This window comes from Melanerpes formicivorus, unplaced genomic scaffold, assembly GCF_026170545.1.
Source record: "Melanerpes formicivorus ecotype bairdi unplaced genomic scaffold, bMelFor1.0.p_v2 SCAF_144, whole genome shotgun sequence".
NCBI lineage: Eukaryota > Metazoa > Chordata > Aves > Piciformes > Picidae > Melanerpes > Melanerpes formicivorus.
This window is the reverse complement of record NW_027142496.1, coordinates 748813-762285: the sequence shown is the minus strand read 5'-3', so window position 1 is coordinate 762285 and position 13473 is coordinate 748813. Positions and strand designations below refer to the sequence as shown.

At 45.1% G+C, this 13473-nt stretch overlaps 1 protein-coding gene across 1 annotated transcript in view; it reads right to left on the bottom strand.

The window, feature by feature from the left end:
* Positions 1-13473, bottom strand: part of COG6 (component of oligomeric golgi complex 6) — a 56859-nt gene that overhangs the window by 29474 nt on the left and 13912 nt on the right. Inside the window, exons 5-10 of the mRNA XM_068168617.1 lie at positions 12228-12339; positions 10636-10718; positions 10388-10458; positions 9140-9233; positions 5593-5721; positions 5389-5480 (exon numbers count right to left, since the gene is read on the bottom strand). Of these exons, the coding sequence (XP_068024718.1) occupies positions 5389-5480; positions 5593-5721; positions 9140-9233; positions 10388-10458; positions 10636-10718; positions 12228-12339 (581 nt within the window). The remainder of the gene's footprint in view (positions 1-5388; positions 5481-5592; positions 5722-9139; positions 9234-10387; positions 10459-10635; positions 10719-12227; positions 12340-13473) is intronic.

Genomic DNA, 13473 nt, shown 5'->3' with positions numbered 1-13473 from the left:
ATTATGAACTGCATGTTCTTTTCTCCACAAGACTTGTTCACACCTCCACTGAACTTTAAATTTCCCCAGTAAGAAATAGCTGTATGACAAAAGAAGAGTCCTGGAGAGTCATTACCTTATGCTGTGCAATTGTTCCTAGCACAACATAGTGCCTGGGGATTTGAGGGAGAAGGAACAAGGGGAAGAATAAAGGATCTAGCAGGAAGCCAAAAATCTAACAGGAACAAAAGAATAGGGGGAAGAAACCAAAGCAGGTCAGTGAGACACTGAAGGAGCAACAGCAGAGAGCAGGGTGAAAGGCCCACGTCCCAGTGCAAGCGTGTCTCAGCACTCGGCGCCGAGGCGCTGCTCATGGCATCGCTACGTGGAATCACGCAGGTACCTCCCCACTGCTGTGTGCTGCAGCAGTAGCCAGTGCCTCCCCCCCAGCAGCAACTGAAACTTCTCTTTCACAGAACTATACACAAAAGAGAGTATTGCCTATCTTATCATGGCACACAAATGAATTGTTGCATGGCAACCGGTGCTGTCACAAATCAATCACACTGAAAGCAACAGATCTTCAAGCTCTCACTTCAGTAACAACTCAGAATAGATTCACAGAGAAAGCAAGACTTAGATCCTAATTTAAAACTTGTCAACAGGAGTTCATCTTCAGATGGGACCCATGCAATGAGCAGTAAACAAACTGGCTGTGACATGTGACAGAAATCAGGTGACCTGAAGCTATATTTTGCAGCTCTTGTTTCAGACTAAAAGAGATTAGCTCTGAGAATGAAAACTACAAGAGATCAGCTACCTGTGCCAGTGCCTCTTCACACCAAAAACAAGCAAAGCCACAGAAGCAACGGAATTCAGTGGGGACCAGTGAGAATTCCAGCACACTAAATGGGTAAGGTAGTAAGAATATGTTTAGCAATCTGAGTATTGATCTCAAGAAAGAAAAGAAGATTATGAGCCACAAGATGTGTGGTTGGTTACACAACCGCCAGCTCCCGGCTGCGCCCTGGCAATTCACACCGCGGCTCAGCAGCGACAGTCACACTTCCACTGCTCATCAACAGAACAAGCACCCAGCACATATCTGCAACAGGGTATCTAGGCCAGACTGACTTCACAACAAGTTGTTGTGCATGAAAGTTTCAGCTACAGAAGCACAGAAGTTAAACTACCGAGGCACAGGGCCTCACGACCCTGGTGTCTCACACGCTCCCTCCCTCAGATGCATTTTCTTGCTCAGTGGCAGTGTTTTAGACAGGGCAAACAGGAGAGGGAAATGGCCCAGCAGAATGAATCACAGTATCACAGTATCACAGTATCACTTAGGTTGGAAAGGACCTCGAGGATCATCGAGTCCAACCTATCAACACAGACCCCATGACCAGACCATGGCACCAAGTGCCACATCCAATCTCCCCTTGAACGCCTCCAGGGTCGATGACTCAACCACCTCCCTGGGCAGCACATCCCAATGACCAATGACTCGCTCGGTGAAGAACTTCCTCCTCACCTCGAGTCTGAACCTCCCCTGGCGCAGCTTGAGACTGTGTCCCCTTGTTCTGGTGCTGCTTGCCTGGGAGAAGAGATCAACCCCTTCCTGGCTACAACCTCCCTTCAGGTAGTTGCAGAGGGCAATGAGGTCAGGAATGAGGATGACAGGACTCTTGCAAGTACTAGCACATCAGTGACAGAAATCCTGTGTGGAATAAACAATGCTCAGAGACTCCAAGGCACTTTCAGTGACAGTCCATTACTGAGGATCTGCTTCTGCCTGCCTGCTGCACTACCGTGGCGCTTTACGCATCCCTCTGTTACAGACAGACCTCTCTCAGACCTTATTGCACTTTCTTTGGCTTCTGCTCTCCAGGAAGGTTCCTGAAACTCCAGGAAAAACATGGGTAACTGCTGCATCTTTCAAACAGACTGCCTGCAGTTCTCCCTTCCTGTCAAGCACAAGATCTCTGTCCACTCCAACACCAAGCAGTGTGTTGTCAGCGCTGAAGACCTCACCAACACTTTGGGTGAGATTAAAGAGTTCACATTTGCAAGCTCAACATTTTAAAGTGTTTTAAAAGCTATTCTTAAGTATCTGATTATGGGCTACACAGTTTGTTGCTTTCAAAGTAAAAGCTGAGATGGGAATGTTCCTCCAAAAATGTGGCATTCACACCGCTTTTTCCTTCCACTCATGCCTCTGCCTCGCTCACAGCTATGCATGTGGAACACAGCCCTGTGAGGAGAGGCTGAGGGAGCTGGGGTTGCTTAGCCTGGAGAAGAGGAAGCTCAGGGGAGACCTCATTGCTCTCTACAACTCCCTGAAGGGAGGTTGTAGATAGGCAGAGGTTGGTCTCTTCTCCCAGGCAGCCAGCACCAGAACAAGAGGACACAGTCTCAGGCTGTGCCAGGGGAGGTTTAGGCTGGAGGTTAGGAGGAAGTTCTACACAGAGAGTGATTGCCCATTGGAACAGGCTGCCCAGAGAGGTGGCAGATGCCCCATCCATGGAACCACTGCAGGTCAGGTTGGTTTTGAGTCATCGTCCCTGGAGGCGTTCAAGAGGAGATTGGACGTGGCACTTGGTGCCATGGTCTAGCCATGGGGTCTGTGCTGATAGGTTGGGCTCGATGATCCTCGAGGTCCTTTCCAACCTAAGTTATACTGTGATACTGTGAATGGGCTGCCTGGGGAGGTGGTGGAGTCACCATGCCTGGAGGTGTTCAGGAGAAGCCTTGATGGGGTGCTTGGTGCCATGGGTTAGTTGTTTAGGTGGTGTTGGATGATAGGTTGGACACGGTGATCTTGAGGGTCTCTTCCAACGTGCTCTGCTCTGCTCTGCTCTGCTCTATTCTATTCTATTCTATTCTATTCTGTGTTGGGTTTTATTAGGAAGAGAGGTTTGTGTAGCTGTGATTTAAGACATTCTCCATAGTCCTGAAACTGTAGAGGTTATAGGAGAACTCATAGAAATCTCCACTCAGAACAGGGCTGTCTGAAAACAACAAAACCATCCACAAGCTACTCAAGCTGAAATTAAAACATCTGCCTGAGCTAACTTCAGCCCCCAGCTAGCTGTCTGATCTATAGCAGCTGCTTGGGCTCCCTCTATAGGGCATGGGAAAGACTCCAAACGGTTAGCAAGAAAGCCTACAGAAATGCCAACATCCGAACTAGCTTTAGAGAAGGTTTGCTGTCTGGAGATGCCAATCTTTGACAGCAGCTGTAAGTGCAGATACACAAGATGCTCATTTTTTAAAGAGCTACAGGAGATTAACTCAAGCTGGGCTCTGGCCTGTGCAGCTTGACACCTCCTGAGTGTACCAGAGCACAGACCAATTCGATTCTCTTGGTACCACAGACACTGTACCCCCTGGTTAGCCACTACCATCTCAGCATCTGTACTGATGCAGAGCAAACAATCTCAAGGTACTTCGTAAGCTGCACTTCCCCTCAGTGGTTCTTGTGACACCCATTGTAAGGTGCACTTCCCCTCAGTGGTTCTTGTGACACCCATTGTAAGCTGCACTTCCCCTCAGTGGTTCTTGTCACACCCATTGTAAGCTGCACTTCCCCTCAGTGGTTCTTGTCACACCCATTGTAAGCTGCACTTCCCCTCAGTGGTTCTTGTCACACCCATTGTAAGCTGCACTTCCCCTCAGTGGTTCTTGTCACACCCATTGTAAGCTGCACTTCCCCTCAGTGGTTCTTGTCACACCCATTGTAAGCTGCACTTCCCCTCAATGGTTCTTGTCACACCCACTGCTGCCCTGCAGATCCTGTGCACGGAACCACTTGCATGATCAAAACCATTTCCCAAAGATGCTGAGGAATGGCCAACAGACAGCACCCTCCCAGGCCTTGGGGCTCCCAGCATGGAGCTAAGAATCCCTCTTTGCATTTCTTGAAAGCTGCAAACCCGCTGCCAAACCAATCATTGAAAGCATAGTCTGGCTTCAGACAGAAACATTGACTCTCATTCAAACTGTGTGCATGGGAAAAAGCTTTTGGCATGGTGACTTTGCAGTAATTCTCCCCAAAAAACACCCATGGTCTCTGCACTCTCAAGTAGTTTACTCTGATCTGTGGCTGAAATGCTCTGAATATAGCTAATCATGAGGTCACAGCATCTCAGCCTTACATCCTGCCAGAAGGTGGAGGGATTTATTAGTTAAACAGAGTGCTGCATGAAGAGGTGGGAGAGCTCCAGAACAGAATGCAGGCCAGGGCAGGAGCAGTAGCACAGTCCACAGCTCCATCAGATACAGTAACCCCCTCCATGGGGCAGCTCTTCCTGAAGGACTCCCAAAGTACAGCTGAAGCATCAGCCATCTACAAAAGACTACCACTTCTGCCATAAAACCACCATGAGGCCTAAGATATTGCCAATAAATAGCATTCAGTTCACTTCTACAGTATGCTGTTTGATTTACAAGAGTTCCTAAGCCACCTCCTTGCTCATATACCATTAACCAGGAAAGCCAATTAATACTTCCAGCAGTAAGGAAAATGAGAATGCATATCCACTTTAAATCCCAGGGCAGGCCTCAGTTAAGACATGCAGTCTGAAAAGCTCAGGTGATACACATCAGATGCATGTCCTTACAGTGAGTTTATCACAACTGAGTATGCCAGATTCATTTATCAAACAGGTCTTGGAAGCTATGGAGGAAAATCATGCTGCAGCTTCTACAGGGCAAAGTTCTCTAAAGGATCCAATGTATTTCAAAGAGAGTATAGCAGCCAAAGAATAGGCATTGGAATCACAGATGTATGTGGCCTCCTCTGACCTCCATAAACCTGTAGCACCATGTTACAGGACAGAATTCCATTTTCCTTGTAGCACAGAAGGAAGAGAATTCCTCAACCAATTGACTACACAAATGAGCAAGGCATAACAGGAATCCCACCAGTAAGCAGCCCTATGGTCATGTTCTCATAGATGCAGGTATTCATATACACCACAGACAGAACAGAACAGAACAGAACAGAACAGAATAGAATAGACCAGACCAGACCAGACCAGACCAGACCAGGTTGGAAGAGACCTTCAAGATCATCGTGTCCAAGCTATCATCCAACACCACCCAACCAACTAAACCATGCAACCAAGTTTTTGAACCCCCAAGCACAGTCTGCAATGTCCCCTTGTACCTTTACTGCAAACCTGCTGTGAGCACCATCAATGAGAAAGGGCATTTTTAAACACTCCTCTTTGCTGAGGGCTTTCTTCTGGCAACATGCAGACACCAGCTATTCCCTGATTATTTCCAGCAAAATCTAAGGTCAGACTCTCCTCAGCTGGCACCCAACCCAAGAAATGAACCACATGTTCTGGATTATCACAGCCTCCTTTTCCAACACTTCCCAACTCATGTCTGAAAATCCAGGACTACCTTGAATGGTCACAAGCTTCAACATGGCTTCCAGGTGCTCTTTTTCTGAGGCTGTGGCTTGATGCAGCCAGGCCAGCATATCTCCCACGTACCTAAGGAGAGGCAGAAGTGTTTGTGTAAATCAGTGGGGTATGGTGTCAGGGATTAAAAGTGTCAACAGGCAAGAGAAGGATCACTTCATGGGCATTCTTGTCAGTGCTGTACCTCAGAGGATCGTGGGAGTGCATTTCAATGGGGCGGGGAGTACCTCCCAGACCTCCTCTGGTAAGAGCATCTATAAAGCCACGGACCACAGCGCTCCTCCTGGCTGTCCCAAACTCATCCAACGTGTACCTGTTATGGAAACATGAAAATGGGTAAAACAAACAGTTCACCTCATCACAGCTCACTGGCCCAGCTTTACAGTTAGCAGGAACAACCACTCCTGCCTTTCCAGAGACACTGAAGTGATGCTTCCACTATGCAGCATTCAAACCCCTCTGGCTGGCTCCATTCCTCCAAACAGACACGAAAGGTAACTCTTCCTTCACCCACCCCTTCCCTTACTGCTCACAGATAAACACATGGACTATCAGTTTCTCCATTTGGGTACATGTAAGCTTGTATTGACAGACCTAGGACTCCTGCCCAAATGTGGTCCAGCTGACAGAAGCAGCAACTTGCTCCACTGCAGTAGAAGGCTTTCTCCTGCTCCTAGGCTACCACATGATTAATAGTTAAAGAGCTATTTTCATTTGGTGGTTGTCCACTGGTGAAAGGGCAATCTCAGACTAGAGTGTACAAACTGAAATGGATTGCTGGTAGTAGAGGAGGTACCATGAAGGTACACACAGATCATTTTGGAGCAGGCTACCTTCTGTGGGGCCAAAGCATGACAGCAAGTGAATGATGGGAAACAAACACTGCTAACATCCTTCCTACATCTGCCTAGAAACAGGATTTTTGCAAGCCATGCCACAACCCATGTAAGCATTTTGAACTAAACACATAAGTTACTAAGGGGAGAAAGCAAATACAGATGACAGTTGATCTTTCCAATAGAAGTGAAGAAATGCCACAGAGTGAGCATGGTGTCACCTCCCAATGACACCAAGCAGCTGGACAGATACAACAAAAATAACAACAAACAGCATGTTGCTCACTGACTGAAGTAAAATTAGTACTGCACTCAAAGGCAGCAGATGTGGAGAACAAAACACAAAGGAAAATAACAGAGTGTTTCAAATAGGTTCTAAGTTCAGTTCAGTTATGCTGGAAGAAGTTCAGGGGAGCCTTCAGGTTTGTGCTTCTCAAACTACTAATTGAGAAGGGGAGGGGAAGAAAAAGATCTTTGTCTTCATACTCTGTCCTTCTTGACTCAGAGAGTACATAGCTACCACTAAAAAAAGCCTGAGGACAAGAAGTATTTCATAATTGACTATGTACAAGAAGTATGGAGTTAAAAGCAGGGGAGATGCAGGATTTGCTGATACCCACAGTGTGTGTAGAAGCCAGTCAAGCTTCTCTTTTGTATCCCTCCAATCAACTGCTGCATAATAGATCGTTACAGGATCCTGTGATCTCACTGGGCTTGAAAATAGCATTTAATAATAACCATTTTGCTTTAAAAAGAAAGCTACTAATTTTCCTTTAGCTCTCAGGGGAAGAGAGTATAACTGTTACAAAATCCTGCATCTTAAAGATACCTGCAGTAACTACTGTTTAGCCTGGAAACACAGCACCCACTACCATGTTACCACACACACACACCTCGGGGGAAGAAAACAACACTTGGCTTCTTTTCAAGCCTGCCTCAATTTCTGAGAAACCATTTAAAATAATGATCACTGGGGGGAAAGGAAGGAGGTGGAGAAAAAGCTTTGAGAACTAGAGTGGATGATGGGAGAGGATCACTGCTCAGAGCAGTTTGCAATGCTGCTGTTAGAACCAGGAAATGAAAACTGAACTGAGGCCTTTAGTTTGGATCCCTGCAGCCCCCAAAATCCACACCTGGTGCAATCTTTCTGCCACCTTAAGACATAAGTCAGTACAAGACAATCATTTGTAGTTCTGTTTCTAAAGTCCTGCCCTTCACCATCTTACTCAGCTGTACCAAATCAAATGTCCATCTTTACCAGAGGCAAGGGCAGCGACCTGGAGGAGAAGTGCTTCGTTCACAGAGGTTCTTATACATGTAAGATCAACAACTTACAATGACTCTCTCCTGTGATGTGATCTGTTACCTTTTAAACTCAGCAGTTGGTTATGCACTGATGGAATACCAACATTTTTGGAAAGGAATACACTAAATGTGGAGATTCAAAAGGCAAAGGAGATTTCAGAGTACTGCAGTTTGGACAACACTGCTGTGCAAGCAGGTAAGCTTGACAGTACATGACGAGAGAGATGGCTGCATCTTCCACAGTGATGTTTACTTTTGCCTTGGTCCTATCTGCCAAGCTTTACCTTAGGCAACACTAGCACTGCTGCTTGTGAGAGGTGTCAGAAAGAAGACAAAGCCTCTTCTGCAGATGCATGGCAAACTGGCCAGCTGAGGGTTTGCACAGAAAAGGGTAGTTTTCCCCAGAACTGTTAGGAAAGCCAAACAACAGTCCTGGGAAGCTTGCATGTAAGGTAATTTAACAAAGGGCTTGCTACAGAAACTATCAGCTGTATCTGCAAGGAACCCTCTGAAAGGTTTTAAACACAGGGCTGACTGATCCTCTGCAGCTGTCCAAGGGGGCCCAGAGGAGAAAGGACTCCGAAAGCCCCAGCTATGGCCCAATGCACTGCACTGCATACAACAGCTGTGGGGGCCAAGCATCACCACCTCTTCTTCACACTGACTAGCAGGCCTGACAGCGTGTCAGGACATCTCTCATACTAACAGAGGCTTTAGGGTCCACTTGCACTGTGCATTTTCCCTGTGAATTGCTCCATGGAGACTTCCAATGTCACAGACCTACACCTTTGCACATGTGATACTCCTCACGACAAGGCTAGCCTTTGAACGAGTGATTAGCCCTCTGTTGTCCTGGATGCCTGTGGCTAAAAGTGATCTGCAATAGCTGCAAAATGTGCCTGGCTGCATGTTCCAGACAGAGCCTCCAAGGCAGGGGGTAAGCACCACCTCTTCAGTACGGTCCTGCCAAGAAAAACAGCTCTTGCACTGCCATCTCCTGGCTAAGCTCTCTCTACTCCCTGCCATTTCATCTGTGTTAAGAAAGCAACATTTCAGCAAATGCCAAACAGGAGCTAATCAGCAGTGTATCAATACATGCATACATTTTATACTGTGTACTCCTGTGCTCCAGCCAGCCACACACAGTAGCCTGCTTTCAGTATGGCTGTACATAATGGAAGCCAGTCCCAGAAGCACATCAGCAAAAGCTCATGAGCTTGCATCAGTTTTTCACTCTGACAACTCAAATGATACAGTCACAAGCCTTGGGCAACGTTTTTGCTTTGTCCTTCAGAAAAACCCTCGAATGAGGGTAGCAGTAATCCACAACTTATTTACATTAAGAAGTCTGACATTTTAGTTACAGTAGAAACTGCTAAGTTGAAAGGCAGTCCCATGGCATCTGCTGCACCACAATGGTGTCACAAACACCTCTGGCATTTAGAGAAGCTGACATAGTAAAATCTGAGATTTCTCTCAAATCAGACACAGGACTAAACTGCCACCACCCCTGGCACAGCAACTCCTGCTCATCTTCAGATGTACAGGCTGGAAAGGCTGGTGTCTGTCAATCACCACACATGTACTCACTTATACAGGACAGGTCTGTCTTGCAAGGCTTCCATGGCTTGAGCAAGAACTGGAGAAATGTCACATGACTCCTGTGTCAAAGCTCTGCATTCATCTATAAAACATTAACACAGATGAAAGTGTGATCTTTACACTTCTACAGTACACAAAAGTGGAGTAAAAGGAAGTGTGTCCTGTATGCTTCTATATACTCTACACTTTGATGTCAAACAAGACAACTAGTTAAAACAAAGGGGTTTGATTTTGAATTGAAGCCTTCACAACGTTACCTGGCCTAGCTCACATCTCCCAAACTCCCCCCCAAGCAGTACTTCACTACAGGATGGAGGCTCATTACCTATTCAAACAAATTAGGTGTAGGCATGTACAAATGTTAAATCACTCAACCATCAGCACTCTGTCAGACTCCTTCACAACTGTTTAGCAGATGCCAGGTAAGCTATCAGGAAAATGGAGCAAGTGTTCAAGTAAGCTGTGGGCTTGTGTTGACATTTGGGGGGGTTGGTGTGTTTTGTGTTTCAGTTTTGTTTAGTTGTTTGGGTTTTCCTACTTGAACCACATTAACTCTATAACCTTGTGTATTCCATACAAGAATGTGGAAACCATGCCCACATCAACATAACATTTAGACATTTTTATTGGGGTGAAGCCACAACCATTATTTGGGGGTTCAGCTAACAAATATAACCTCATACTGTACCAGCTTTTTATCCACAAACCTTCCTGTCAATGTCTTAGGAGAAGGGAGAAGTAATGATGTAAAACATTTTACAGTGCCAGGATGTTGTAGTGAACACTAACACTTGGATCCAGAGCACTTGTGCAAACAAAGAATCACCTACTCTCATTCAAAGAGCATCCTGATAACATAAGCTTGGTTTTGGCTTTCTTTTTAACAGCCAGCTCTCCAGGTAAACTAGATCTTGCTACCAAACTGTCAAACCCAACAACTTCCCTGTAATCTGCAAGAAAATGAAATGTACTACTCTGGAATTGCTCCCACTACCAAAGTGTAGCTGTGCTGTGTGCAAAACCACCTCAGAATACCCACACATCACAGTAATACTGCTCTACAAACAGGTGAGATTGGCCCAAAACAGAAGAGTCTCCAATTAACTGTTTACTTCCTGACAAATCTTGCATTAAGAAGGAAACCCAAAAAGGTTTTTGCTCAGTTCAGTCCACATGAAGGAATGAAAGGAATCATCATCACAATATTCATAAACATAAACACATTCTCAGTCCTACTTTGGGTCCATCTGTAGAGCCGTTCGTAAGAGGTCTCTTGCAGCAGAGCCATCTGTTCCATGATTTCCAAGCTAGGAGACAAAGTGAATTTATTTGCAAAGGCTATTTTAGGCAGCACTGGCAAAGGCACAGACAAATCAACCAGCACACACCATTGTTAAAAGCATGAATGCTGCCAATCTTTGGGGGGCTTTTGTGACACCTTCTGTACAGCCACATGCCCTCCAGGACGGTGATCTCGCACTCACCCTGCCCTTTGCTGGTTGGTCCGGAGGAGAATCTTGACATCATCATGGATTTGCTTTACTCTTCCCAAGGCCTTGAAAAAATCCTAGATCAATGAAAAAATGAAATAAAATGAAGGCAGTACTTCAAAGCAGTAACTTCTCATTCCAGTCTCCAGCACTCTGTACTTGCCATTCCAATTCCATGTCTACGTTCCTCACAGGATTGTGTCCCAAGTGCTGCTTTAATACAAGCCCCCTCTGCCACCTCTCACCTTTCATTCCACCTGAACAGTCTTAGAATCTTTTTCTTCCACACAGTAAATATTCAGTACCAGCAGAGAGGTGGTTTTAACCTGTCTTAGGTAGCATGTGTGTGGGTTACACTTATTAGTCAATACTTTGGAGAGACTTTTGAGGATGTTAGTACACACTCCATCACCTCCTCCTCACTCACACTAGCAACAAAAGAGCAAACTGAAATGAAGTACAGAGGTTCCACACCTTAAAAAAAACCCAGAAACCTTGAAGGAAAATTTTGGGTGCCCTGTTTGATTCTGTCATAGGGGGAAGGCACTTTTATCATGAGGGAGGAGAGCTTATACTGAAGTCTGCCATCTCAGTAGCACAGCCATGACGATACCTCAGTTATTTCTGCAAATGCTCTAGAGAGATCAAAGGATCAAAAAGACTAAGCCTTGATCCCCTGCAAGCCAAGCACTGAATAACTGAGAGAGTGTAGCTGCCATTGTTCCCTGCACCATGTGCTTTTCAGAAATCTGACTGTTTTCCACGTGAATATTTGGCACAAAAGCAGAGAGCAATTACTCAAATGCACAATCATTTAACACATTCCATTTGTGCTTTCATTAGGACTGTTTATGGTTATCTGTTCCATGTCTTTAATAATGCTTTAACTGCAAACAGGATGCCTGTGGGAATGAGATAGTATGTCTCAGCAGGTAGTCTACATGTAAGTGAAGGTTTCTATGCAACTACAATAATAAACATCTATTATGTGTACTCAATTCCCTCATTATTCAGCTTGCTTCCACTACAGAACAAATTGCCTTCTTATGCAAACCACAAAAACATTCAAAAACTTCTTCTGGAAGGTGGCTAAAAGTGAATCAGCACCTAGGATCTTCTTCAAGCAAGTAATTGTGAGGGCAGGAGTCACACTGTCTGAAGGCCCTGGACATCTGTACGCGTGCCCATGTGAAACGTACACACACACACGTGTGCAAGGGGAGTACTGCACAGTCCTGAAGCACTGCAGACTTCTCATTTGCTTTCCTGGAGGGTGATGATGTTTTAAAACACCTTCACTGAAAACTCAGTGCTTTTAAAGGTGTTTTTGAAGTGTGGAACCACATGATAGCTCATTTGCCCCCTAAACACATTATGCAAAGCAGAATGCAGCGCTGATTTGCTTTCTGGGTACTTGAATCTTTCATCACACGTTTTAAGCTCTTCAGAAATTCACTGTTCTGTTAAAAGGTACATTCCTCCACAACAATTAAATTACAAACTGATAACAAGATCTCATATGCAATTCAGCCAGGATGCTTCTACACTTTAGTTCAGGGCAAAGCTTTTAATGTTCATTGAGCTACCTCAGTAATTGGCTCATCCTTCGTGCCTCGAAGGAGGTTCATTTCATCTGGTGTCAGCTGGAATTTTGCTATGAATGCATCTGCAATTTGTGCTTTCATTTCCAGTCTCTGGCTGCAATAAAACAAAGTGAAGAGGACATTACCTTTTAATGCTTATCACAGAGTTACTTTGTATATTCATACTTCTGGAAATATAATTAGCATTAAAAATCAGTGTTGTTAAACTCCAGCAGCACATCCCAGCCATCAAACACTTGCCTTGCCTCTTCAAACACAGCTTTCTACTAAGCTTACACAGATTACTGAGTAAAGACAACACAAAGGTTTCTGTCTTTGCTCAGTAAAGATAAAATTAGCATGTTTGAAATCTAATAGCTCTTGCAAAAAACTCCTCTACTGCTTGTACCATGAGTTAGCTACTCTGAACACTCTGTGCCTGTACAGCTGCCATGCTTGCAGTTCCTGCCTTCCATCAAGGAAAGAATGGGGCTCATGGTAAAAAAAGACACAAAATGTTGTAGCACCCAGAATGAAAAAAGTACCCTGAGAGTAATCAACTTTTCTGTAGGACAGAGCTTCTTTTGGTTTGTTTAAACAACACAGAGTGAAGATACAGACCTCCCAAGCAATTAAAGCATAATGGCTAATCCTCTCCTCCATTCCCCTCCCTGCTTGAAATAAGCACAGCAGAAGGATGACAGGGAAACACCATCTCAGGGGCAGCATCATTTTGGCACACAACTTTAGAAGCAGAGACAGATCAGAATGAACAGCCTGTTTTAAACCAGGAAGGGACTGGAACTCCAGTAGCCACACACAGCACACACACAGCAGGTTTGCTCAGACTATGGTTCAAGCACAGAGGATTCTAGGAAACAAAGACTACTTTGGCAGACAATTGACAATTAGTTATGTGGAGAAGAATAGGGCTGGATTGCTGAAGATGTTTCAAGCCTCCCCTGTAATTACTGCAAGATAAACACCCTGTTGTTATAGGATGGTAAGAAAGGCAATCACACTTCTAATACCTGACTGCAGTAATTTCATTTCCTTGCAAGATCAAAGCTTGAGAAGCTCTTATTCATTCATTTACCCCTTCTCTACTATTCAGCTAGTGTCTGGACCTCATTCAGCTGAGGAAGCATGGAAAACTTCTAGAGAAGTGAACAATGTTCCTGTGCTGCAGTTCTGCAAACAGTGTCACAGGTCAGATTATATGATGTGCAGCTGTCAGTGCTTTAGCATA